Genomic DNA, 26841 nt, shown 5'->3' on the forward strand with positions numbered 1-26841 from the left:
TGGGAGTATAAAGAAAGGATGTGGTCGCAGGACCCACATGACTGAGGCTTCTTGACTGGGCTATTTCTAGGATGGCAATGTGCCAGCCGGAGTGTGGCATGCAACATCAGCCAGCAGAGGCTTTTAACCTTTCTGGCCTGCAAGCGAACGATTTCTTGTAGTTTCGATTAATGGACACTAATGCACGCATTAGAGCAAGTTTCGGGCCGAAAAATCGGTGGCACGTGCGGGCCAAATACCGACAAATTTGTTATGATGAATAAACAAACAGAGACATACAAGAAAAATATATTTATTACTAATATCTGACAACAATTTATGCGGCCATTAACAGCGGCAATACAACGTGTTTATTTCAACATTCTGCCAATCCATAAAAATTATAAAAATATGCGACCAAAACGACAAGAAGCAAGTAAAAAACGACAAATAAAATAAATAAATATTAATATCTTGGAAATCAATCAAAATTCAAGGCAGGTCCGGGGTACCGGCGCGCTCCGCTCGGACGAGTGCAAAAATCGCCCATAACCCATAAACTGTTCATAAATCCAAACACCCACGAAAAGTATTATTCACCCAGAGTGAGTGGCGAACAAAAGGCATTCAACAATAAGACTATTTGAGCCGATCGTCTGTCTGTCTGGCCAGCGGAGTCGTGTGGGCCTTCAGTGGGTCATGGCGGGTCTCCCAGGAAAGTGATAGTAATTGATCAGTAAATGGGATCAGTTTTGGAAAAGTTTCCGGTAAAGGGAGGTTTCGTGGCAGGCCTGCAATTCTCGAACGTAGAGCTGAATTTGTCATCGTAAATACTATACATCGTTCCCGTTGAACGTACAAAATATGCTAATTTATGGCTCCCGTGTTGATATTCCCAACAATTGAAGAGGAAGTTCCTCAACCTCCAACCTCGTTCTGGCTGCCACGTAAATTTATGCCACTAATAAAAATGTTGAAAAAATAAATTAGCGAAATTCCGGAAATTGTAACAAATTAACATTAGCACAAATGTAATTAGTAACGCCGTGTTGGGCGGTGCTTTTCTACTCTAGTTTCATTTTCCCGTTGGGGGGCCGAAGTATTGTATATATTATATAGTAATTATACGACCCTAACTTACAGTTTTTGGTCAGTTTCGGAAGAGGTAGGGTTGCAATCGATCGAAAATACCTGGCGTTACAGGTGGCAAGCGTTCGCAAAATATTTCCAGACATTCATTTAATTCTTGTTTTCGGGAACCTTTTCACTTTCAAGTGGGTGTGTCTGCCGATTCTGTTTAAACAGCTTTCATTCCCTGTTGACTTGATATAGCTTGTTTACTTAACTTTATTTACAACTCCGCTGACGAACTGGGAAGACGCCGAAACAGCTCGGTTGGATTCAGAAGGTGTTCTACAATAACTCATTAATAATCTCCGATGCTGGACCGGGAACCATATGCCCCAACAGCTGTCTCGTTCTGGATTCCCCGCTATCAGCGTGGGTGGTGGGAGGCGGCCAGGAAAGCCATGCAGAACTTCCGTTTCGACGGGGGCGCTTCGGTCGGGGGTGCTGGGGCATAATTACATGACTTTCCTAGTTGCAAGCTCCATTTGAGCTTCCGTTCTGCAGCGAATGCGGTGAATTTACCAATCCCCCGGCCACTCTCTTGCCCCAAAAATGCATTATTAATTGCTATGGCTTTGATTTATCTAAGAAGGCGTCTCCTGGCGACCTCAGTGCCCGCCCCATGCCGCCAATGTCGGGAGCATGGGGTGGCATGGAGCACCCCGTTTTTGCAACCCTTGGAGAATTTTCCATAACGCTCCACTCACAATGTTTAATTGTGGAAATGAGAAATATGCGGAAGCGTTGACGATTCCGCTCCAGCGTCTGCTGCACTTGTCGCATCACTTGATGCGCCCAGCCCCAGTTTCAGTTCCAGTTCCAGCCCGTGTCCGTGTCCACATGCACATGCCCCACCCAGCGGTGCCCCTCATCCTCCGCCTGGGCCCAGGCACCCTCGTTAGAAGGCATGTCAGCGGCATTGTGAGCTCTAAGTCTACACTGAAAAGTTAGATACCAAAATAATTATATTATATATTATAGTCATGTTCTAGAAACTATGTTATATCTTTCAGTGTAACCATCAGCATCTGTAGCCGTAGCTGTGGCTGTCTGTTCCACTCCCACATGCCCTGTCTCGGCACTTGCCGCACTGCTCCTCTACCACAACCACCCCCTTCCCAGTAAACTAAATGACACAAAAATATGGGCTTAACCGGAAACGGATGTATTATCTGCGCTAACTGCGCTGCCACACACAACAGTCAGTCAGTCAGAGTCAGTCCGGGTTGGGCTCGAACTCGAGTTCTAGCTTGGACTCGGACCTGGGCCTGGGCTTGGGTTTGAGTTTGTTTTTGGGCTGGGGCTGGGTTTGGGTTTGGGTTCGGGTTCGGGCTCGGGTCGTGGAACTAATAGAATATTATAAATCGTAGAACGAGGCAACCTGTCTTCTCCACTGACCCACGGATGACGGTGGCGGCCCCCAGCCCTAGGCCCCTCATTTCCTCTAAATCTCCGGGCCCGTTCTCGTTCGTTCCGCTTCTGTAAGCTTTTTGGCTTGTGCTTTTTGCGGCTCCCAAACATTTCGTGTTGGCATGCAAAATCCCGAGAAGAGTTACGTCGGGAAACATGTGGTGTGGGCCTGTAGGTGAACTGCCGTTAGGTGGCTTGATGCATATAGCGATGAAGGGGGGGATCCCGGCCTGGTCCACTGAGTTTGCTCGCATGTCGTTGTCAAGCACTTGCCGACGCTTTCACTTTCCTCCCAACCTCTGGGCCCTTTCATCGTTTTTGGGAAATAATGAAACATATTAATTTTTCAGTTGTATCTTCTTTAAAATTATCGTGTTGTGACTTAAAAAAAACTAAGAAGATCAATAATCCAATCAAGAGCCGTTGCGGCATCCAGAAAAAGTTAACAATTTGATTGGAAACTCAAGGGTTACATCGTAAGCCGTTGCCGTATCTATTGCAGCTGCCAGATAAGTGATGTCCTCCCTGCCTGGCATTTGCATGTCTTGAGCGGGGATCAAGGATAAGCACAGCCAGCTGATTGAGATTGAGTCATTGGCGAACAATGCCGTCCAAGCCGTCAACCATCAGCCATCAAGCATCTACCATCCACCGTCAACCGACTGTGAAAGCGATCCTGATCGAGGCCGCAGATGCGGCAGCAAACAACACAGCTCGAAGAATCCTTTTTAGTCCTTGGTTGCATCCTTTGCGTGTCATTCAAGCGATCAACAAAACAACAACAAACAACGTAAGGAGGGGCAAAGGAGTAAGCTGCCAGCGTCCTTTCTGGCTGTTTTGTTAGCTTCGATCGCAGCTACTTAGCATTTTTCTATATGGCTTTGTTTTCTTCGTTGATTTCTGCACGCCTCGCTAAGTTTTCGGGGATCCTCGTAGCGCATAATGGGTCGCAGCTATCGGAGTTGTCAAATATTTGTGCATGACTTAGTATGAAATATATTAATTTTTTAATAATGCTCGGAAATAGATTGGAACTAGATCAGTATCTCCAAAACCAAAAAATTATGCATAGAAGTCCATCTCAAACTGCCACTTTAAGGATCTGAAGTAAATACTTTCCTTAACTTAATTGGTTACAACTACATGTGGTAGTAAACATTTTTGGCCATAAACTGTTGAGAATTAAGTGGCTGCATGGATTCATCCGTCAAAACTTGATTTCTTTATTTCATAAACTTTTATTTTTTAAAATGTAAAATATTCACATAGTGAAGAAAAGGATTATTCAATTGTCGAAATTGCGAGCTTCCACGACTTCTGAACAGAATGTGCGACGACCAAACAGGTGTATAGCTTTCAGCGCTGCATCTACTCCAGGTCCCGCAGCCCCCGACGCAGATGCAGGAGGAGATTCGACATCAAATCCCAAATCAGCTCCATGCGGAGCGTATTGGTCGCCAGCTGCCGGAGGCGAACGCGGATAGGAGTCGCAATGTAGAGGAGATTTTTACGAGACATGCCTATATGTCAGCAACAATCTTCATCACTGTGGCTTCCTTTGAGATTATTATACTTTCGCAGTGGATCCAGAAGAATGGCAATATCGTGATGTTGGGATTTATATTCACCCTGTCAAGCGTAGGACCCTTCACCCTTCTTTGCTTGGCGCCCAAACTGCGGAGGATTCTTTGGGTCAGCTGGACCCTGTACAGCCTTTTCGTAGAGTTGTCTGTCCTGGGCGTCACCATGGCGATTGTAGACCATCCCATACATCAAACCGGATTTTCCGTTATAGGAGCCGTAGCGTTGCTGATGGTCTTGTGTATTTTAGGAGCTAAGCTGCCACGGAAAGTGCTCCCCGGAGAAATCTGCATTTTCGTGTCGATTGTCCTGTTCGGCTTGGCCTCCATTGTGATGATGGGCTTGTGTATCTCGGTGACCCAGATGAAACTAAACCGGGTCTTCCTTCCGTTCTTGGCATGCTTTCAAATTGTCGTCTGCCTTTACCACGTCCAATTAATACACGGCAGGCAATTTCGGCTTCCGGAATACGATTACATATATGGCGGCACATTTTTGTATCTGAATTTCCTCCTGTTCTTCGTGGACATTCTCATCACCATCTGGCATACCCACTACCATTTAGTTGCAAAAGAGATGGGCGAATACATCTAAAAGGTACGTTCACCGTCCTGGAATTCAGCTTTGTTTTTATATACGGATACATATTTAATTGTAAAATTAACCGAATAAGTGTCAAATGTGATAAATTTTCAACCAAAGCTTTGGAAAAAAACTACCAGTGGCTTAGGGTCTTTCTTTGGGTTTTTGCATTTCACGGACAGTATCACAACTCATTTGAGAATCAAACGGGACTCTGCTGTGCCGAGAGTCAATTGTCAGGGCTTTCGCCTGACCCAGTCTCGACTACCGATGGACAACATTTACCACCAGGATCACCAGGTGCGAGTCGTTACTTCAACGGTGGATGAGATGACCCAGTTCATCCGAGGCATCTATTACCGTGCCGTTCCGTTTATCTGCGTGACAGTGACTGTATGGCTTCTTCTCTCGGCATTAGGTATCGAACTGTACAGCCACTTACTCGTGCCCTTCTACGTGCCACTAATCTTGGCTTTCCTGACGCTCATGGTGCTGCACTGCATCCCCCAGACCGCTATGTGTTTCCCCTGCAATTGGATCTTGGCATGCTTCGTAGTAGTTATGGTCACGTTGGGTGGTGCCCAAACCGCTACTGGCCTAGGGACTTTGACCTTGTTTCTGGCTGTCCTCGGGGTGACTGCCCTTGTCCTCATTCTTAACTTTTCAGGAGCGATGTGCCCGCAGGAGTTTCTCCCCGGCGGTGTGTTCTCAACGCTATTGATGATCGTCCTGCTGATAGCTCTGGTCGCGGTGGGCATTGCACAGCTGTGCACCGGCAGCCAAAAGGTCCTGGACGCCTTCGTTAGCATTCTATTCGTGATGCTGATCATCGCGATCCCCATCCAGGCGCAGTTCAATCATGGCCGGCTGGACGCCATCGAGGTGGTGCCGGAGCAACACCTCATTGTCTGCGCCCTGACCGTCTACCTGCACAGCGTAATGTTCTTTAGCTGCGTATGTTACTTCATCAAGTTGGACGAAAAGAAGTCCGCCACGGCCCCTACTACCACTCCGGACTACTAACAGAAAGGTCAAAATACTATGACTCTTTTCTTCAGAAGGTTAGAAAGCCCCTTAGCAATAAGTTTACAGATTTGCTGACAAAGGAGGTAAGGATGCCATTGGAGTCCTGATCCAGTTTCTAGCTCACTAGAATTTAACAAAATAGGAGGTCAGCTTTCATGTAAGATGTGAAAAGTGAAGAAGAGTAATGTGGAAAGAAAAAAATGAATATATATTTTGGAAAAACCTAAATAAACGATTAAAGATTTTTATTTTTCATAACATATGTATTTTAATTCATGATAAAATCTAAGAAACAACAAAATTTTCTATAACCTATTCTAAAAGATTTCAGATAATAGTTAAAAGTTAAATAAATTTGAAAGTGCTTTGAAATATTTGTCTTCAAAATTTCGGTAGGCCTTACGCCAAGGCCATATGCAAAATTCCGGGGAAGATGGGCGACCGTACCAGGTGGATACGATGTCGTTTCTGTCCATCGATAGTTACACCATGTTGGCTTTCGTTCGCGATGTTTACGCCAACCTCGCAATTCTGTGCACCGTGTCGATTATCCAAATGCTGGTAGTCTCGCTATTCAAGACCAAGTTTTCTGATGTGCTTCCGGTTCCGCCGTTCTTGTGGCTGGTCTTTGCCTATGCTGTCCTGACCCTGCTTAACTGCACTCCGAGACTGCGGTACAAGGCGCCCTACAACTGGGTTCTGGCCTTTATTACAGTGGAGTGTGTGACGCTTTTTACCCTGTACTTTCTTTTTCTCGAGGATTGGTATGTGATGATGGGATGCGGAGTGTTGGCGGTCTTGATCGTAACCCTCTTCACCTATTGGGGCTCCAAGGGCCCCAAGGGGTGCATGCCCACCGCCGCCGTTGCCACGGTCATTGTCGCAACGGCCTTGGTGGGCATGTTCCTTTTTCTGGTGCTTTCGGTCTTGCTGAACAACCTCTTCATTCTGGGACTCATCTTTGTGCTGTTCATCTTGTTGGTCACGGTGACGATTGTACAATCGGAGCTCATACACGCCCGGATGAACTATTTCCCGATGGGCGACCAGGTCGGCTCCGCCGTGACTATCTTCCTGTGCGGTTGGGGCGTGCACTCCTGCTTTATCTTTGCAATTGTTGTCATTAAGCGGGCATTTGACGACCAGTACAAAATGCATACTATTTCGTTTGCTACATAAATTTCAAAAGCAAAGACATTATTGTACAAGAATTTTGTAAAGAGTATCGTAACCAAATAATGACTAAAACCTTAAAAAACAAAACTTATCATGTCGCTTTGAGTTCCATGCCAATTCCAACCAAATATTAAAAACATTTCAAAACACTGTAGATCCTTACTCCACATCCTTGACACATCGTTGTCGAGCGAAATCCAATCCAATATGGCCCAGGTGAATAGAAATTACCGTGCCCCTTGGGATCCGACGAATCAGCAGCAGCAACAGCAGCAGGAGCAGATTGTGATCATCAATGAGCAGCAACGTCAAATATTCATATACAAAGTTTACTTTTTCGGCTTCTTACTCTGCCTGATGTCTGTGATTCCGTGGATAGTCATAGCAAGTCTCAAAATAGATGTATACGAGGAGACCGCCATTCCGTCATGGGTGTGGGGGCTGTTGGTCCTGATCGTCCTAACCATTCAATGTTGCATTCCACAGACAGCCGCTACCGCGCCCATCTACTGGGCCTTGGTGTTAGTCTTCGTGTTCTTCGTCACGTTCTGGGGCGCATATTTTGTGCTCTACCTAAATCTCCTAGTCTTCTCGGCTTGCCTTTTGATATCAATAATTTTGGTGGGGTTGCTGCACCTATACGGGGCCAAAGCTCCTGCGATCCTGCTCCCCAACGTACTGTGCGTATGTGGGGTATATCTGTTAGGCATGATCACCATTTTTGCTTTCATAATCCTGTTTCACGTCACAGAAAACTTTATTTATCGGCTAGCCATGGCGATCGTGATCCTGATCATACTCATCAGCATATCCCCTGTCCAGGCAATGTACAACTGCGGCCGACTTAATTACGTGCCCATTAATGAGCTGCCGGGATGCGCCTTTGCATTTTATTTTGAGTTTGTAATGGGCACCGCCTGCCTGTTTATTATTGCATTGTACCATAAGTTGAACCAAAGTAAATGAATAAAAAAATTAAAATAAAAGCGACCGTCATTTTGTATAATTATAGCTTTAAAATATATTGTTTCTTTCAATATTAAATCGCTTTGCCTTTCTTGTCTTGTAAAAATAAAACACATTCTTGAAACAAATTAACGATGTTTGCAGGCCACCATGGAAATAGCCGAGCTTTGAGCGAGCCGGAGATATTCGGCATTCCACCTGACCAAAAAATTAGTCATGCCGGCCGTGTCTACGGGCTCAGTGTCGTCCTTGCCGGGGTTGCCCTCTCCCAGTGGCTGATCCTGGGCTGGTGCGACGTCGGGGTGGACAGGACCCACGAGGAGCGCTACGGCTGGTGGCTGGTGTGTACTTTCTTTGCGGTGGTGATCCTCGCCTGGACCCAAGTTGGCCGAAAGGTGCCGTTCAACTACATCATCATAGCCTGCATTGTGGAGAGCTCCACCGTCTACATTGCCCTGGAACAGACCAATAGCAAAAACGGGCTTGTTAACTTCTATGCCGGGGTGGTGGTGGTCGCACTTATGCTCGCATCGATATTCTGGGGCGCCTACTTTCCCATGTTCATTGTGCCGGGCGACCTGGTTCTCAGTATCCTGGTCGCCATAGCGAACATAATGATGATCCTGTTCTTCATCAACGCCTTTTTCATTCACTACCAGGGTATATTCACGGCAGTGAGGAACACATTCGCCGTGGTGGCCGTCTGCATGGTGATGTACACGGCTACTATCATCCACGACCGGCAGTTCGATGTGCCCAAGAACGAGTACCTGTTCCTCAGTGTCCTCCAATTCTTCTCCTACATGATCCTGCACGAGCGCATCCTGACCCTGGCCAACCAAAACAGCCAGCACACCGTAGAATGCTTACACTAATAAAAATTAAAAGCGGTATTTTTTATTGGAAAGATCGGAATACTTTTTCTTACAAGTTCTAGAACATCTTTCCTGTCTGCATTACTCATTGTATTATTCTGTAGGAAACTTTTGAACGATTGTTTCCGTGTTTTGAACACGAGGCATGCGCCAGACCCAGACAATGGAGGAAGAGCCTGCAAAAGTACTTCAATAAATAAACCCCAAAAATTAAAAAAAGAATGATTGAATAATTTCGAGGCGCGTGCACTGGAGCCTTTATTCAAGGAACAGCTGATCCATCAGAGTGCAGCTCACAAAGTAGGTAAACGATCCCAAACCAGATTCATAATTACAGTTAATATCGTAATAATTCATCTCCGTCGGAGGAAACTATGCAAACAGAGCTCCTTGAATATTTAAATTTAATAAGGAGATCGGCTTGGGTGAGATCTAAGGCAGCCCCGCATCGATTTAAACTGGATTAAGTGGAGGAAAAAAGTAACTATAGATGGAAATTTACATAAGGTATGCAGTACTTTACCCCACTTTGCCCAGTTGATAAGCTGGCGTAACCGAAGAAGTGCCTCTGAAAACAGGATTAATCTGGGAGAGGACCGGACTGTCCAAGACCAAACAAAGCGGCAGCTGTGCGAGACAAAGGATCGCGAGTCCTTGCAACAATGCGCTATCCACTTAAGGTCCAAGCGAGGCGAAAGGAAACCCGTTATGAGTCACACAAATCTCAGACTACGCGGCGAGGGTTTATCTGCCGCTATCTTCCGGGAGTAGCTAGCTGCCCATCACCCCATCCCCTCGAAACAGATCCTTTCGGAGATCGGAACCCTTTTTTTCGAAGGCGTCGCGGTCAGTCGCGAAAACAATCGGCGGCCGAAAATGTTTATTATGAGGATAAGAGATGACGATGATGATAATGGTGATAAAGAGGAGATCATTTATACACTGTAAAAAAAATATTTTTCATAAATTTCCAGGATCTATGTAACTTATATTTTTTACAAGGTTATTACTTTATATAAGAGATGTACGTATAAGAAACGTATTCTCTTGTAAATTTATTTAATTTTTGTTAAACAAATTATTAAGAGTCTTAAATACAATTATTTTTTATTAAGCTATAATTTTTTCCACATCTAGTTCCGTTGTGGTTTTATTTTAAGAAAGCATTTTTTCAAGTGTGACACCATCACACTGCAGCAGCTTTCGATCAAAGCATCTGAAGCCAAGCTGCGCTGAACTGACCTAAGGTAGTAAGGAAGTAACCTTTCGGGAAAATCTTGCACGAAAATCGTGGGAAATTTTCCCAAAAGCGCATATCGAATGCAATTAAACGTTCGCGATGTCTCGCGGTGGTTACTTTGCCGCCCGAAACCCAATACCCGAAAACCGATTTCCAGGGGGTTGGTTAATGCGCGCGGAAAACTTGCGCCTTTTCCCCGAAACTCTCATTTTCACCCTCAAAATATAACGTGAAAGTGGAAAAATGGAAAACGGGGGGGAAAAAGGAATAATTCCGCTTGTTGCGTGGTCAGCTTGTGATTTACCTTTCCGGTGACAAAACGCGGAAGTATTGTAAATCGAGTCGTGAGCTGCTGGGCAGCAGGAAAGCCGTAAGAGGAGGGTGGTGCTCGACTTTAACGCCCAACTTCTGCTAACGACTTTGGTAGGCGGCGGTGGGTTTTGTGGAATAACGTGGGAAACTTGGACTTCAACCTCAACTGGTAGCTGGAAATTGAAGGCATTCGCGTAATTAAATGCAACGAAATGTGCCAGCAGCAGTGTGATTTCTCCCCAGATAACCAAACAGAACCGAAGGTGGTGGAATTTCACGTAATCATTTCCATCTGTTGGTGGTCCTAATGGCCAAAATAAATAAATATTGTACTTTACGGTTTATTTACGATGTCTATTTAGTTTTTTTATTCAGGCTGTAAAAGTTTACTTTTTATAGAACAAATAGTAATTGTTAACTTTTTATATTATATTTAAAGTGCTAGGGTATATTTCAAAATAATGATTCATATTTTAAGACCCCGCTCCACTGAATGGACTTGACATCTTCGGAGGGTTCTAAGAAAAGCTGGGGGAGTTCCCTTCTACCATTTCCACGGCATCATCAGCATGTCTTCAGTACCAACTCTGGACCCTGGTCCAATGGGTTCCGCGACTTAATGCGAAATAATTACAACTTGTTCGCACATCATTCAGCACAAGCAGAAAAAAATTATCTGTCAGCTCGTCGTCCCCTTCATTTGTTTGCCAATGACGAATGTGACCCGTCGATGACGACGATGATGATGATGATGGAAACTTCAAAACGACACTTGCCTTATTTGCTTTTTTTTTTTTGCAAAAATAAAAAAAAATGGTAAAAAAATAAAAGCTGTTGTGGGCGCGTCGGTAAAATTTCAAAGTCGGCATCATTAACACCAATGCGCCATTTTGGTATTTCGATGTCGATGAGTTGTTGAGTGTTGATGGTGATTGATGTAACTTTTGAGCCAGCCAGCGCACTTGGAACTTGATCTCGAGTGAGTGTACCAAATTGGTAGCTTGCTGGCAGCCCATCGACCCTCCGGCCCCGCACTCATCCACTTCCTCCCTTGCCCACAGCCCTGGGCCCTGGGCCCCGGGCCTGTGTATTTGTTGTTTTAGTCTGTAGTCTCAGGCCGCCTTCCCCCGGTCTATGCTAATTTGTTATTTTAAGCATGTTTGTTTGCCGACCCGCTCCTTCCGAGCCCTCCAGCCCGGAGTCTCGCCCGATTCGTATGAAAATATTGACAAATGCGACAGGCCGAGGGGAATCTAGACGAGAATGGGAATCGAATGTTACCATTCGTGTCTGCACCTGAGGCGAAATATACTCTGCAACAAATACAAACAAGTAAACCAATTAAACCAAAAGATACAACTGAATACTTAATGCATCGCCCAGAACTCCGTATGCCGAAATAAATTTGAAAGTAATTTCAAGAAATGTGCCTCAGTCCTTGGACAAAAAATGTAAAGTCCTGAAGAAAATTAATTAGAAAATAATTCGGGAGATTGAGGTGAGATAAGTGTTCTGGTAAACTCTGAACGTATTATCTGTTACCCAAAATAATGAAGAACATGCACAATGTTTACTGGGGTTATCAAATGTTTGGTTATCAAAAAAATCCAGTTTTAGGACTCTTGTAATTACCGACCTTTATTTTTGAACTTTGAAAAGAAAATTAATTGGCTAATAATTGAGAAAAAAAAGGGATTCTAAAGAAGGGTAGATTTACGGGCTCACTATATATCCACCTAAGACTTTTGTAAACCTTGTAAACTTTGTCCAGATCCTCAATAACCTTATTAACTCACAAAGTCAGTCTGGGAGCAATCTGGTCAGTAGCTGTCCGGGCGGTCCTGTTCCCTCGTTGAAGAAGGATAACAAGTTCTAACCCCAAATAAACCATAACTCAACGCACTAATTATGAGTTCGAGACAAAGGTGGTCCTTGGGCCCGACCGACTGGCAATTGCCGATTGACTTCACCACTCTGCTGGGCCGCTTGGCCCAAAACCAGACTCGAACTCGAAATATTCAATTACCACAAATTTGTCGGCAGAGCATAAATGCAATAATTAAGAATCAAGTTGCCAACAAAGTGGACTAGACCAGATCAGACGGAGGTAGAATTGCCGCGGTAAGCCGACCCTCTTTTCGGGGCGAAGTGGTGGCTCCGACTCCGAGTCCGAGTCCGACTGCATTCGCACAACTTCCGTCGAAAGTCATGTAACTTATTTCTTGTTACGCTTGAGAAATTTTCACAGTTGACATTGAGACCGGGCCGAGTAACTGAAAACTCGAAAACTAACCCAAATAGGTTTCGGAAGCTGCGGTCGACCGAACCTCAGACCCTGAACGTTGTCGAAGGGGAGGTACGGTCGGGGTTGGTGGGAAGGGGCCAGGACCAGGGGCGGAAAGGAACCCGGCCAAACAGTAACTTCTTTTCTTGGTTTTGTTTTAGCGGTGGACGCATTTAAATGTGTTTCCAATTTGTTCGTTCCGTCCTTCCGTCCCATATCCTTATCACATACCGCCTGGAGTGGCAGTGGCACTCGTGAGAGAATTTCCAGCACCGCAAACCTCGGGCGGATCGCTCGACTGACTGCATTCCCCTCCTTGTCGCCTCCCCGCCGCCACCCCTCGGCAACATCCTCTTTAAGGCAAATGTGACACCACCTCGACGGGCATTCGGTTTTGTGGATTTTAATTATGGGTGACAATGGCAGCGGAATTGATTTTCGATATTTGATCATTCGCTGCGGTTAGTTAACGCTTTTTAGCGTTGAAAACGCGACAACAGCAGGGTTCAGTGGGGTGACGGCTTGGTATATGGAATTACAACGAGCCAGGTTCAACCAAACTCTTCGATTTGATTTTCACGACACTCGGACTCACCTTTGATTTACAACTACCACTAAAAATATATCAACATGGCTTAAGTTGTTTTGTTATAAGATTATAAAGTCTGTACATGTCCTGGGGCCTAACGGGGCCTAATTAATTGCATTTATTAATTAATTTAGGGCCATGGAACATATAGTTAGATAGTAGATAGTTATCCCTCTAGATAGTAAATAGTTTCCCTAAAAAGTCGTTTGAAATGTTTTGAGTAGATTAATTGTCAACCTTAAGAAGAAACAATCGTTCAATGTCCAAAAATCAATAACAAGAACTATCTCTCCTGCATACATCACCTTCGAAAGCGTAAAACTCTGGAATATAGTCATCAACTTATGTCCTCAAATGTAATCTGCATTTAGCGCCTCCCAATCCATCATCCACCCAATTCCTTCCACTTGGACAGAGCCCATCCCCTGACGGCCTAGTGCAGTTCGTGGAAAAGTGTATAGACGCCGTACTGTCTAAGAACTTCCACTTGGCCAAACGCCCGGGCCAGGTAACCGAACCATTTACTCGGCCCGGCCCCCCACTGAACCAAACACTGTACCTGTTTGCGGAGACCGTGAAACGCCTAAAACTAATTGAGACCGCCCTCATTGAATAATTTCAGAAGATTTCTCTCGCTTCTTCTTTGCAAGCTGAGATTCATTTTCCGTAGACGAAAAGGTGCCACCGGCGAGGAGGGACTAGGGACTCCGAGGGCACTGTGGGTAATGATGATGTATGGGTAATTTGAATGATTAATGGGCTGCGCTTGATGCCAGTGTTCCGGTCACAGTTGAAGGTTTGCCCGTTTTGGGCCTCTCGGGCCCTCGGCTAAAGGATATGCCCCCTGGTCCACAAAAAGATGTGAAATTTAATTAAAATAATTTTTATGGTAGCTCAAGAGAATGATAAAGACGTCTGTAAAGGGCGGCGAAAAGGTGCATTCGAGGAATAGGTCCTAAAAATTCAAAACAAAAGAAACCATTTTAAAGCGACTGTTGTTTCATCCTCAATTCTGTATCGGCCACTTTAAATCTCAGCCAGCGGAGTTATTGCTCCCGAGTGTGCTGTGCATCCGTGCTGTCCTGGCTGCATAATCATTATGAACTATTGGACCACAAGCCAGGTCCAATAAGGCGGCATATCCTTTCTGGCCCGTGGCCATAATCAGCACACAATCAGGCCCACGGACGGCCCATCCGGGCGGATGGTAAAAATTAACTTTTTTAATGAATTGCCTGCCCGAGGTGGGGCTGGGGGGAGGAAACGGGAGCTGGCCGCCCTGTAGACAGTTGCAACGCAATGTAACGTGACGCCAAACGCATTATGTCATATCGCTGATTGAACCAGCGAACCGCACCGAACCGAGCCGAGGCGAGCTGAACTGAACTGAACTGAACCGGCGAAATTGTGGGTCTAGAACAAAAGATCTGGCCTGGCCGAAGGCTCTGGCCCGGCCGGAGAGCCATTTCAGTGGCCATTAAAATTGTATATTTTAATTTGATTTTCCTCTCGCCGTTCCATTGCCAATAATAATCATGTAACGCGACCCCAAAACCTCACCTCTCGCCTATCGCCTTGCCTGCCGAGTGCTAAGCGGATAAAAATGGCAAGGGCGGTGAAAATGACTGGGAAGCTGCTTATAAGGCTATTATATCTATCGGGCCTAAGCCGTGATTGCAGAATCTCGGCAGTGTTCTGTCGAGTGTTACCCCATTCGCAACCCCTTATCCTTTTCCTTGGCGGAGCAATTGACAAAAGACAAATCCCCGTTTGACGCTTTTGATGCATCAGCAGCGGCTGCAACGCCTGCATCTTCCTCAGCAATTGTATCTGAAGAGCGTTTTTGTGTCTTTGGATATCTGTATCTTCGACTCGGCCCGGCTCATTCCCATCGGACATGTGCGGATTTATTATTTCCTCCTTTTTTTCGTTTACTTTTGCGCAATGAATACGCGGCTTATTCGATTATTGTGTTCGTCGAAGAAGTCTGCTTTCATTTCCTTTTCAGCGGCGATGATTGAACGCCAGCTATCTTTCATGACTTAGGCGTTGTCTCTCTGGGACCCAATCGCTTGCCACAAAAGCAGGTCACACACACACATACAAGGACTCGGCGCGACTGCCAGCGGATTATCCTTATTCCCCACCTACCCCTGCCCCTGCCACCTATGCGCTGATCGGGTGAGGATAATTGTCAAGGTTCATGGCGGCCTCACCCGCTGATTACTAAACCTCTCGTCACATTTTCCATTTCATATTTCATATTGCTTTTTTTAATTAAACCACTTTTTGTGGCTTCCACCAAAGGCGCTTATTGAAGCCATTTTATTTTGAAATCATTTTTTTCAAAGGATCTCCCCGAGTTGGCCCTCAAGAGAGTTAGACAGCGTCAACAGACAGTGTTCCATCATGGAAATAGTGTCAAATTTACGCCAGCCACTTGGCTTGTATTTACTCTAATTTGGCTAATACTGGTAGTGACAAGTATGAGCGGGCAAGATAGGGTAATGCCCCTCTGTTTCTTTGAAACATCTGTGGGCGTAACTTGGCATACTGTATCAACAATAGTTGTTTGATCTTGGCTTGGGGAATAGCTTATAGGCTATATGGACTTTGATCTATGCTTAACAGCATAGATCTCTTGCTCCAGATTCGATACTCTAATAAAGTAAATTTTCAGTCACCTTACAATAAGCTTTAAAGCGAAGTATCCCGGACTTTCAGCTCCGACTCGCACACTTCCGGCGGTCAACAAAATGGCATCCACACGGACAAAATGGCGCTGGATGCTGCCATGAGTGCGCTGACCCCAACACGTACAAATGTGTGTGTGTGCTAATTTTTTTCTGCCCTGAGTAAACAATATTTTGAGCGTTAAAACCGACAAGCAAATAAACAAAGTCACAGGCAGCAGTCCCAGCAACAAATGTGTGTTGTAATAAATTATGTTTGCTCAAAATTTATGCCTATATGTGCACATACCGACTGGTGTGGTGTGCGTATGGGTGTTCTCTGGTCCAATATTAATACCTACATAATTAATGAGCGTCCGCTTCGGCCTCGTGCACAAAATGCATATGCCAAAGCCACCGTCAGACTCACATTCGGGCGAATACCACCCGGTACCGGGCACCCGGCAGCCCAAGTGCATGTGTTTGTGTTTGTTTATGCATTTTGTGGCTGACAGCATCTGTCATTTGCCATTGGGGACGCTGTGCTCGGGTCTGGAAATGTCAACCATTCCGGCGTTTAGAGTCAATATCAATCCCCGCCAGTTGCCAACCAACTGCTCATCCCTTTTCTCGGTCTGCTTTCCCTTCTCGAGTCCCAGTTCTGGAGTGTCTGTGAGTAATTGCAAAAATCCACGAAAATAAATTAAATTCAATTACAAAAATGGTTGATTGACGGCCTTATTTCATCTTTGATAAAATTTAAAACAATAAGATCTTCTCATTAATTATGCTTTTAAAGTAAAACATGTAAGCAGGATTTAAGTTACAATCAATAGTTTTATTGCAAAAATAACTACCACCTGACATTTAATTTTTACAGGAAAATCAGGGATATTCTAGAGCCTGGGAAAACAAGAAAATTTAAAATATTCGCACACATAGCCTGATAGAAGTTTCCCACACCAGGTGGGTCCCAGGATTCCAGGACACTCAGCACGATCACAAACCCCACCGCCCCGGGGGTGAACAGTTTCTGGCGAAACCAAGCCGGGAATCGTAAAATCTTTCACACCTCCTGCCCGGCAGGAAGTCGGAGGCCCGACAGGGACGACAAAAGTCGGCTGATTAATCGGAATATATCGATCAGGCCCGAGGTAGTTTAGCAGACAGCCTGGCGTTAATGTTCCGCTCTCGGCTTTTCTCCTGGGCCGGAGCTCTCGGTGCTCGGCCCTCGGGCTGCCTGCTGCTTCTGCCCCGAAATCCTGCACCTGTGCGCGTCCTGTGACGTTTCAGGTGTGCACATTAGTCACAGACAGCCAAACACAGAAGGAGATGTTGGGTGCGGGGAAAAAGATAAAGCCAGGCAAGGACAACGCCGAGGACGACGACGAGTATGAGAACGAGAACGAGGACATTAACGAGCCAGGCAGTTAGTTGCTTTCGCCATCGATGATGCAGCACTTTGCATGGTAATTTCAGTTGGCCCGCCATTGGGAGCGGGGGAATTCTTTTCGGGTGCCCCTTGTTCCGGGCCCCCTCAGAACCGCCCCGACAATACACCAACCAACGCCCCATCCCAGCCCGGTGTGCATATGACAAATGTTTTTCAATGCCAGAAATTTTCACAGTCATGGTCATTTAAAGCGGGTCCCTTCATAATGCATCCGCGGGCTCTGCCCCCGAATTGTGCCAAATCATTTGGCCAAAATAAATTAAATATGATTTCGGTTTGTCAGCCGGACGAAAGCTGATTTATGGGGCCATCAAATGCTCAGCCATTCCGTCATAAATTAAGGACGAGCCACTTCCACATGTTGCTTGAATATTTAATATTTAATAGCTCGGCGTATATGTAACTGAAGTAGATCGATCGATAATTAATATGAGGTTAACCAAAAAGAAGAATAGTCAACAATCATAAACTTTCATCATCTAATGGAGTTGATTAAGAAACAAATTTTAATGAAAGAGTAAGTACTTTGCATTCGGAAAACAAATCGGGCTTAAATACTGATAAATTAATTGAGACGGACATCAGTGAAATATTAAATTCAATTACAATGTCTACCTACACTTCATTAAGGAAAGATTAAAATTTGAACAAAAACAAAGCCAAAAACAAGAAATGAAACATTCAACTGAACTTAATCGCCATGAACAATAAACCGCTGCAGGTGTGTCGTGGCGGTGTCGGAGGTTGGCGAGGGAGCTTTCGTGTTTGCTGAGTGTATTGAAATTTACGATCAATTTTTAATATATTTTATGTGAATTTTTAATTTGTCGCCTGCGCCGGAGAACCTCACACCACCGAATTAGGATTATGCATAAACGCTTCGTTTTATTTTCCATTTGGCGGCTACGCTTGTTGTATGTGTACATTATTAATATTTCAATATTGCCGAGCGGGGCTCGCTCGCCGGGACTGCCTTAATTTAATATTTATTTATATGGCTTCACGAATTTATAATAAGCAGCACACATTAACTAATTAATATTGAAACAAGCAAGGCGACGGCCAAATGACAAAATTCTAAATGCAGTAACAGCGGGCTAAAAAAAAAAAGCTATTTAAATTACCGAAACAAAATAACAATTCATAAAGATTCAATAAACTCCCCGACTTTTTCCAGGCTCGCCAGCCAACAACCCAGCGCCATCTCTCCCATCCTGTTCCGCTGCTCGGAGACGAGTTGCCCCTCCGGTTTTTAGTTCTGGGTCCCGGCTTGAGACTCGTTATCGGGGAGCATCGTCTTGGGGTCTGGCCTTTGACTTTTTTAGTTTCTTTCACCGATTGAGACTTTTTTTCGGCGTCAGAGTCGGAGTCGGAGTCGCGTTGACTAATTTTCATAAAATAACAATCGATTTTAGAGCCGAAGAAAAAGGTGTGAAGTATTAATAAGATGTCAACGAGAAAATGTTAATTTCGTAAATAAGTCGAATTTGGTATCTTCTGCCTGAAGTCGACGCTGGTTGTTTTGTCTTGTTTTGGTTTTTTTGGAGCTCTACACAAGACTATTGTTTTCATGCAGAAGCTATAATATTTTAGATTTAAAAGCCCCTAAGTCTGCATAATCAAATACAGGTCACATTCAGAAGGGCCCTTGGCCCTAGCCCTTAGAATGAATGGGCCTAGAGTTTGCTCATTCAACTTTTTGTATTAGTTTAGTTTATACCCTCCACTAATTTTTTGGAATTTTTTACAAATATCTTATTTATATCTGTCAAAAATATTTTTTCACCTTTACAGTTGCGTTCGCTGCGTGGTTTCGTGTTACAAATGGATCGACTCGACGTTTCAATTCCTCATAACCATAGTTTCAAAAATTTACATAACTCACCGTTGCTGTCCTGAAGCCTGCCAGCAACCATGAAATATCATTCGACAGAGGTATTTCTGTGTTCTGCGCTGAACGGGTCGAGTAACCGCATTTCTCATTTGGTGCTGGTTGGGATTTCGGTTTCTCATTTTCTCTTGCGCCCTTCCCGCCTGGACCTTCATCGACTTTAACTTGCACTCGATGTCTCACCTTTCGAATGATTTATTAAAGTGTCATTAGTGCACGAATGTTCGAAAAATGAAACGAAACCGAGCCGCACAGTCGCTCAACCCGCTCAGCTGCCTTGCCTATTGAGTAGCCGGTGAAGTGGGGGAACCGATGGGTCTGGAGTGCGGTAATGAAGTTACCACCGTCCCATCGACGATCGACGTGTAATGGCTGCGTTAAGTAGTTGATGTCTGAGGTGGTTGCCTCTTGTAAATTTAAATGAAGCGGGCATCCATCTCCGACCCATCTCTCTATCCCCATCTCCATTTCCATCTCCCATTCCGATTCCGAACCCAAATCCAACCCGATCCCAATCACACTCTCGCTCCATTACCGTTAGCCGTGATGCTCAGATGCCATGATCTCCAGCCTTTGACCCATCGTTGTGGTCTGACAGGCCCATTGATTTATTTTCGCCCGTAAAGTGGGCTACATCTGGGATGAGTCGAGGCGAGAAAATTAAGTTGTAGTCGGGAGAATGCGCCTAGAGTGCCGCCTCGATCTGATAAACTCGATAAAAGTGCCCATAAAAGTTATATACGACTCTGACGCACTTGACCCAACAGATCAGCTGTCATCGGCTTATCAGATGCATACAAAACAATTGGATTAGCTGATAAGGCAATTTATACAGCACCTAAGAATGCAAATGATTCAAACTAAAATGTTTACTGGATCACCATAAATGTTAAGTGCTTAGGTAAGAGTTGTTAAACTGGCATGTTTTCAAGATTTCAAGATTTAAATTATTTTCAAATCTTCGGAAATATATCTTGAAAAAATTCTTAAAGTTATAAAAACTAAACACCTTCAGTACCTCCAGTTTTGAAACCATTGCATCATAAGTTGACCATAATATACATTTAAAAATGAATAAAATTCAAAAAAAGTACCATTTTAAATTATACCATAATAATATTTATTAGGTATATTTTTTTAAAATTTGTTTTAAATATCACAAATGTCCCAAAAAGTAACAAATTTCACACATTAGGAAATTTATTAGTTTTTATTTTGGCATGACCACCCTTGACCAAGACCCATTTAGGCCGCTTCCGTTTTTGGAGCAAACTATCCACGGACGACTGGATGGATCGTTGGAACACCTGCGCATGTCACGTAGCACTTCTCCGCTGGCCAAAATTCCACGGCTACCTTAAAACAGGCAACAACAAATGATAACCGTTCACGCCGCATAAATTTTTGGATTGTACTAGGGGGGAGCTGGTGACTTGGAGCTGCGAGCGGGCGTCCCAATCAAATATTCAAATTTGTATACGTTTTTTTTGTGGGGCTACGGCGTTCATAACTTCATCTTTAAAATGAATCGATGAAATATGTACCAAAACGAAGCGATCTGCCGCGGCGAATGGCGACAGTTAGTGACTGTCCCCTCTCATATATTTGCTGGCCAACTTGTTACTGTCAAAATAGCCGGAGATCGAGATGGGCCAGGAATGGGATAGCTGCGACCTGTCTAATACCCCATAAATAAACCTTTAGGAGGGGTCGACCGACGAAATTGTAGTGCCCAAAAACAAATACCCCCGACATCGGACCAACACCCGAGTCCAGGGCCGATCGCTCATACTTACTAAAAAAAAATCAAAAAGTGACCGCGGGGTGCACTGCGTGAGGGAACCCATTGTCACTCACTGGTTTTTTGGTCGGGCAGGGGACTTTTGGAGCAGAAGTGCCATCGTGATAACTTCATAACTTAACGCATTTGAATAATTTGGTATGCGCATTTCAATTTTTTTTTTGGTTTGTTGGTTTGTTTTGTTGCAATGGAAATGGAGCTGGATTCTAGAGGCCGGGCATTGAGGCTCATGTGTTCAGTCGGAAAATATTGACAGCGACAAATGTTAATAGATGGATATACATTTTGATTTTTGTGTTGTGGTCTAAAACGAGAAAAAGTCTGCTCGGAAAGAAGGAAACTCATTATCGGTAGCTTTAAGAAGCACTAATAATATTCTAATATTCAAGGGGAAAATTCCTTGTTCAATTTATCGCTTTTTAAACTTATTTATTTTTAATTTAATACTCAAATATTTTCTCTTTTGTAATTGTTAGTTGTACAACAGAAAATAAGCAAACATTAATTACGAGCAAATATAAATTATGAATACCGTAATTTCCAACCAAAAATATATTTTATTATCGAAGCTAATAATTATTCGTTTTATTATTTTAGAGCAAACAAATAAATGTAACGGTTTGCGAACTTGACATTATTAATCATAAATCATGCAAAAATGTGCATAAATTTCGACAAAATAAATAATTTGCGCCTTTACATGAGTCATAATAAGCAACCGATTGGATTGCGATGAATAATTAATTGACAAAAAAAAAATCAATTTTCTATGTGTAAAAAAAGTGTTGCAAAAATAAACAAAACCTGCTTGACAAATTAGCAACATTAAATAAAAAGTTAGAATGTTTTCAACGCTAAACAAAGCGTTTTACACAAGTCCCCACAAAATAAATTATTAGTTTTATGAACCGTTTTATAATGCCTCGAGTGATATTTCGCTAATTCCTCAACGTTATCCGGAGCTAATCTTTGGCAATTTGTCAAGCCGGAGTTGAAAACAATGTTGACTAGTAGCGATTTATGTTTAAAAAACAGTTACTTTGCGGAGAATGGCTAGTTAAAAAATATTTAAATTAAGTATAAATTAGGGGAATTAATGAAGCATCACGCGTAAAAGTAATTTTTCTTTATTAGTCATAACACTCTCATAAATTCTTTGCTTATTTTTAAGAACAAGATTAAAAACAAAGAAACTAAAAGTTTTCTAAATTTATAGATGGCTTACTTTAATAAATAATTTTCATCATTACACAGCATAATACAGAATTGTAATAATTTATCATTATAACAAAGTATCACATTTTTATGATCGCAATCGTGAAATGTTAATTTCTAAATTTTCATTTAATTATATAGTCCAGCATTCTCCAATGCCCGTTTGAGCCAGAAAGCCAGAAACTTTGAGCCAAAACGCCGACGACGGGGCCGCCATTAACACAAATGACTTTGCAAAATGGCGGCCATATTAGGCAAGAAGCACAGTCTGGGCCGTCTTAGCCGTCTTGACCGTCTTGGCCGTCTGGCTTGGCCAGCAAACCAGCAACTACCGCCTGGCTGGAGCTGGAGCTGGGGCTAGGGTATGGGTCTGGTTTGACAAGCGCATGTTGATTGGAGCACCGAGATTGGCAAACCACGGCATGGGGATGATGACGATTGCGATGATTATGATGATGGGGGGAACAGTTGCCGCCGCTGACAGTGATGACTGTCAAGAGCAATTAAAGTCAAACTCCAGTACGGGGGGACTTAGATTTTTCACCGCCGCAAACGCAGCTGTGCATGGTCAGTGGACCATCTATCCAACCATCCATCCGTCCATCCAGCCATTCATCCATCCATCGGTCTAGTCCCGGACGTGAGCTGTCGTCCAGCCTGGCCAAATGCAACAGCTGAAGGCATGGACGTGGCAAAGGGGGCTAGCCCACAAGATAATTTGTATCCAAATATAGGCATGTCTTGTCTTACTCTTTGAGGGGAAATAAACGTAAAACTTGTATCCCTGTGCCACACCCATGGAAAAGCCTAGCAGCCTCAGTTGAGCAGATCCAAAACCTACAATTAACAAAGGCAACAGCAGCAGCAGCAGCTTTAACTTAATTTCTTGAGTTTTTCCACTCGAAAAACTATGTAATTTAGTACTTGAAAAGAGGCAGAAAGGGCCAGAAAACGATGTGTTAAAGGAGGGCGGCAGTGGAGGTGGAGAAAATGTAAGAAAAAGGTAACTGGAGGAGTGCGTCATCATCATCATCGCCGACATTATCGCGATCATCGTCGGCTTGGACAACTCAATCAGCGTATAAGTTTCTGCGTCTGCATATTGTGTGTGACATGAAGTGTGCCCAATAATGAGCAATTAACGCCTTACTGCCCACTTTTTTTTTCATCATCCTCTCGGCCAACATCATCAGCTGCTTTTTGATTGCCAAACGGTAGTTTGTCTGCTTTTTCTCTTTTACTTTTTAAATATTCCGCAGTCCATTGCCAGATGAATTGGTGTCTGGAATCCCTAGCTCCATCTCGTTTGCACCTATCCGCCCCTTTCCCTCGCTCGCTCATCAGCGGCACATACGAGACGCGGCGGGTAGAAAGCAATTTTGTAGCGCCTTTTATCTGGCACCGCCAAGTCTTCAACACCTCTCGAGTGCTCCGCGAAGAAAACACAAAGGGAAAAAAAACAACAACCCAAAAAAATAACTTAAAACTCGTTGTAATAAGAAGTTGGTTAAAAACAGTAATAATAATAAAGAAAATCACCAAATCATCATCAACATCATCATCAGCCTCCACGATCGCCGGCTTCAAACGATGAATCGATTTACACATCGTTGTTGGAGCTTTGGGATGCTGCCTGAGCGAGGGGTGTTCTTTGAGTTCAATATTTATGCCTATCTTAGTCAAAGGGTTGCCAATAATCAAGAGATTCTTCTTCTAATATTACATTTAACTAATATTAAAAAAGAAAGATGAGATCTTTAATCTCAAAAAAAGAATTATTCAATTATTTATAAACTAGTGTTTACAAACTCTACTTTTAATATTTATTAATAATAAATAATTCATAAAACCAAATATTACTTTAAATATTTTAAAACCTTTATTGTAAATGTATTTTTGAATCTCTAAAACATGTGTTTTTTTCAAATCAGTTCCCATCTAAAAACTCCCTTTTGCGGTATGCAAACAAGTTCGTTGCCTAAGTTATTCGTTTCTGCCTTCTTGTTTATTTACATGGATAAGTAATTCGCAAGCTGTATTGGCACTTGATGTGATGGAGGAGGAACTCTGCCGGAGGAGGACTGTCGGCCACGAAAGGTGTAATTAATGGCGAACAACTTCATATTGATGAGCTGTTAATTAAAGTCGTACGTTGCCTACTGCGCCGACAACATAATCCTCTTAGAGCGAAAATCCAAGCATGACTATGAATTCCGCAAATAAATAAAAAAAATGCTCGGAATTGGAATCGTCGCAGAATTTGTCATTGTTCGCAAAAGAGAAGCCCGAAGCGGAGTGGGATCGAGTGGAAGGAATAGGGAGAAAGTAAGTCATTGCTGTTCTGGGCCGGATCTCTAATTGGCCGCCGACGTCTTTTTGGGGGCCACTTCTGGCCATTGTTCAGCGGAGGCCACCGGGCCATCGGTTTAGCAACGCTCCAGTGGCATAGTTATTAGCGTGATTGGCACGAAATTCGTTTTGGGCTATGACCGATTCGAGAAACCGCACGGCCCATGGCAAGAGTCAGGCCCGGAGAAAATCTCTAGCATCTGGCATGGCCCAGAAAAACCGCAACGCAATGTACACACAGTGGCACTGTCATCGGGTAATTGCAGCCAAATCTAAACTTTTAAATCACATTTCCAACCGGTGTCGATCCTCTGATCTGATCCTTTTCAGGCAACAAGTGCTGCTCCCTCCAGCTGCCCTTTTTTTTGTCGTTGGCGAACGCAAATTATGAACAAATGAATTGGCAAGTAAAACCGATAAGTGCAGAGGCAGCAGACAAAAAGGGTTTTGCGGTCCACATTGCTCCCTTTTGGCCAGACCTGCAAAAAATATGACATGCACCCAGACCGCAAGGCCAACAGATTGCAAATTGCGGGCTAAAGTCGGCACTTTGCCTAGAATCATAATGATCCATGCGTGGGTGTCTGTCTACCAGAAGAGGTTTACAAAATAGGTTTCAGAACTCAACGCATAAAATTTTATATTTTAAGCTTAAAGTTTTAACACATTTCCCCTTTATTATTGATGCCAACTACCACCAGCTCCCTTTCAATTATTGAATGTTTAATATTTTACTCCCATTCGGTTATTCCACACAAACAAATATTAAATATGCACAGTTCATTCTTAATGAAGTGACAACAACCATAACTAAGTGGGCGTTGAAGATTTTTATTTGATTTTATTGTTTCTGGCGAACGTGCCAAAAGCTAACAGTTAATCTGGTTTCGTAGTCCTCCCCTTCTGGGCATGGGCGGGGGCGAGTGAGAGGGCGAGGGCATGGAAAATTAAATCAAATGAAAAGTCAAACCCATAAACACATGCTACGCCGCAATGTGCCACCAATGTGGCAATGTGGCCCCCACACAGGCACTGCCCGAAACACTTTTCCACCCTCGGCGGAACAATTGCGAGGGTTGCTAAACACCGCACCCAGAAACAATTGCGATACATTTTAGCTAAATTTATGCACCCCTTTTCACCTTGCACTTGTCATTTTTTACGGCCCATCGACACGAGGGGTTCCAAGTGGTAAAAAACAGTAACCGAACCGAACGGAGCTGAGCTTACTGCGGTAATTTGAGCGGATCAAGCCGACTGTTGATACTCCCAAGCTAATACCCCTAAACGACCCAAATCCGCTCATCGATATATCACTTGATAGTGTCTGATTCAATTTGGAATGAATCGTTTTTGGCCAAAGCCAGAGCGATGACGACTTGTAACGGACAGTTGTGGGCTGATCCAAAGGATTTCAGGGGATTTGTTGGAAATATCAATGCTGGCGGGTAGACTTAGGCTGCCAATACCCATTTGCCAATGAATCTAATATTTCTGGGACTTCCAACCATAATTACTCTCATTAAAACGGCGGCAGATGAACCCATAAAAAGTTGACCCTGTCCACAAACAAACCAAATGAGCGAGACACTTAGATTAATGTCTAAATTACAAAGCCAACAAGAAATGTGGTAAATTTTTCAAAAACCCAAAAAAGCAAAAGCCGAAATTCGAAATTTTCTTCACCTTTTATCTCAATTTTTTCGAGAAGTTGTGGGCGAACGAAAATGCTGATAAATGAGCTAAGTAAATGTGGAAATAATGACTCCAACCCCGAGTCCACCTCTGGCTATTGCTTTGGCTTGATTTTAGTTGAAGCCGAGATATATGACGGCGGGAAAATAGTTCTACACAGCCGCCAATCTGATTGATGAACGGACATTAGGGCAGTAGTCGTAAGTGCCGGACGGGTATGTACGGAAAGTGTTAAAAAATTGTGAGTGATGATGCGGTCTAATTGCACGCATAATCAACAGTCAGTGCAGCGATGCAATCATCCAAAGTGCTTCTCGGGTCCTCAATTAAATGGAATCTTCACAGCACCGAATGCCTCTGCGTCGGTCTTCACAATCGCGTGTTTATCGGCATCCACAGCATCCAAAGTTCGTAGATAAATGTCAGAGATAAGTCCGCATAGACGTCGGAATGTCTGCCTCTGCCTCTGCCACGGATGGTGAACGATCGAGATAGAGAATCCCAGCAATCTTCCACATTCTCAAATGTATGCGCCGCTAATTTCGATTTTTATTAAACGACCATCGCAGCGCATATAAAAATCGGTATTCCTACTCGCCTTTTCTCACTCATACCAT

The 26841-nt window shown here is 43.7% G+C and overlaps 4 protein-coding genes across 4 annotated transcripts; all 4 read left to right on the forward strand.

Annotated features, from left to right (window-relative positions):
• The first annotated feature begins 3700 nt into the window (after positions 1–3700).
• LOC108126727 (uncharacterized) lies at positions 3701–4811 on the forward strand. Its single transcript, XM_017243404.3, has one exon. The coding sequence runs from the start codon at positions 3916–3918 to the stop codon at positions 4690–4692; it is 777 nt and encodes a 258-aa protein (XP_017098893.2). The 5' UTR covers positions 3701–3915; the 3' UTR covers positions 4693–4811.
• Positions 4812–4940: 129 nt separating this feature from the next.
• Positions 4941–5964, forward strand: LOC108126610 (uncharacterized). Its single transcript, XM_017243264.3, has one exon. It carries the CDS (start codon positions 4951–4953, stop codon positions 5701–5703), a length of 753 nt encoding a protein of 250 aa, XP_017098753.2. The 5' UTR covers positions 4941–4950; the 3' UTR covers positions 5704–5964.
• A 56-nt stretch (positions 5965–6020) lies between these two features.
• LOC108126706 (uncharacterized) lies at positions 6021–7859 on the forward strand. Its single transcript, XM_017243378.3, has 2 exons — positions 6021–7562; positions 7634–7859. Exon 1 carries the CDS (start codon positions 6121–6123, stop codon positions 6883–6885), a length of 765 nt encoding a protein of 254 aa, XP_017098867.3. The 5' UTR covers positions 6021–6120; the 3' UTR covers positions 6886–7562; positions 7634–7859.
• A 57-nt stretch (positions 7860–7916) lies between these two features.
• LOC108126758 (uncharacterized) lies at positions 7917–8755 on the forward strand. The gene has a single exon (XM_017243440.3). The coding sequence runs from the start codon at positions 7983–7985 to the stop codon at positions 8721–8723; it is 741 nt and encodes a 246-aa protein (XP_017098929.1). The 5' UTR covers positions 7917–7982; the 3' UTR covers positions 8724–8755.
• The last annotated feature ends 18086 nt before the right edge of the window (positions 8756–26841 follow it).

Source organism: Drosophila bipectinata, chromosome 2L, assembly GCF_030179905.1.
Source record: "Drosophila bipectinata strain 14024-0381.07 chromosome 2L, DbipHiC1v2, whole genome shotgun sequence".
NCBI classification, from domain to species: Eukaryota; Metazoa; Arthropoda; class Insecta; order Diptera; family Drosophilidae; genus Drosophila; species Drosophila bipectinata.

Coding starts and splice junctions, on each gene's coding strand:
- LOC108126727 (XM_017243404.3), top strand. CDS start 3,916: ATGCAGGAGGAGATTCGACATCAAATCCCAAATCAGCTCCATGCGGAG.
- LOC108126706 (XM_017243378.3), top strand. CDS start 6,121: ATGCAAAATTCCGGGGAAGATGGGCGACCGTACCAGGTGGATACGATG.
- LOC108126610 (XM_017243264.3), top strand. CDS start 4,951: ATGGACAACATTTACCACCAGGATCACCAGGTGCGAGTCGTTACTTCA.
- LOC108126758 (XM_017243440.3), top strand. CDS start 7,983: ATGTTTGCAGGCCACCATGGAAATAGCCGAGCTTTGAGCGAGCCGGAG.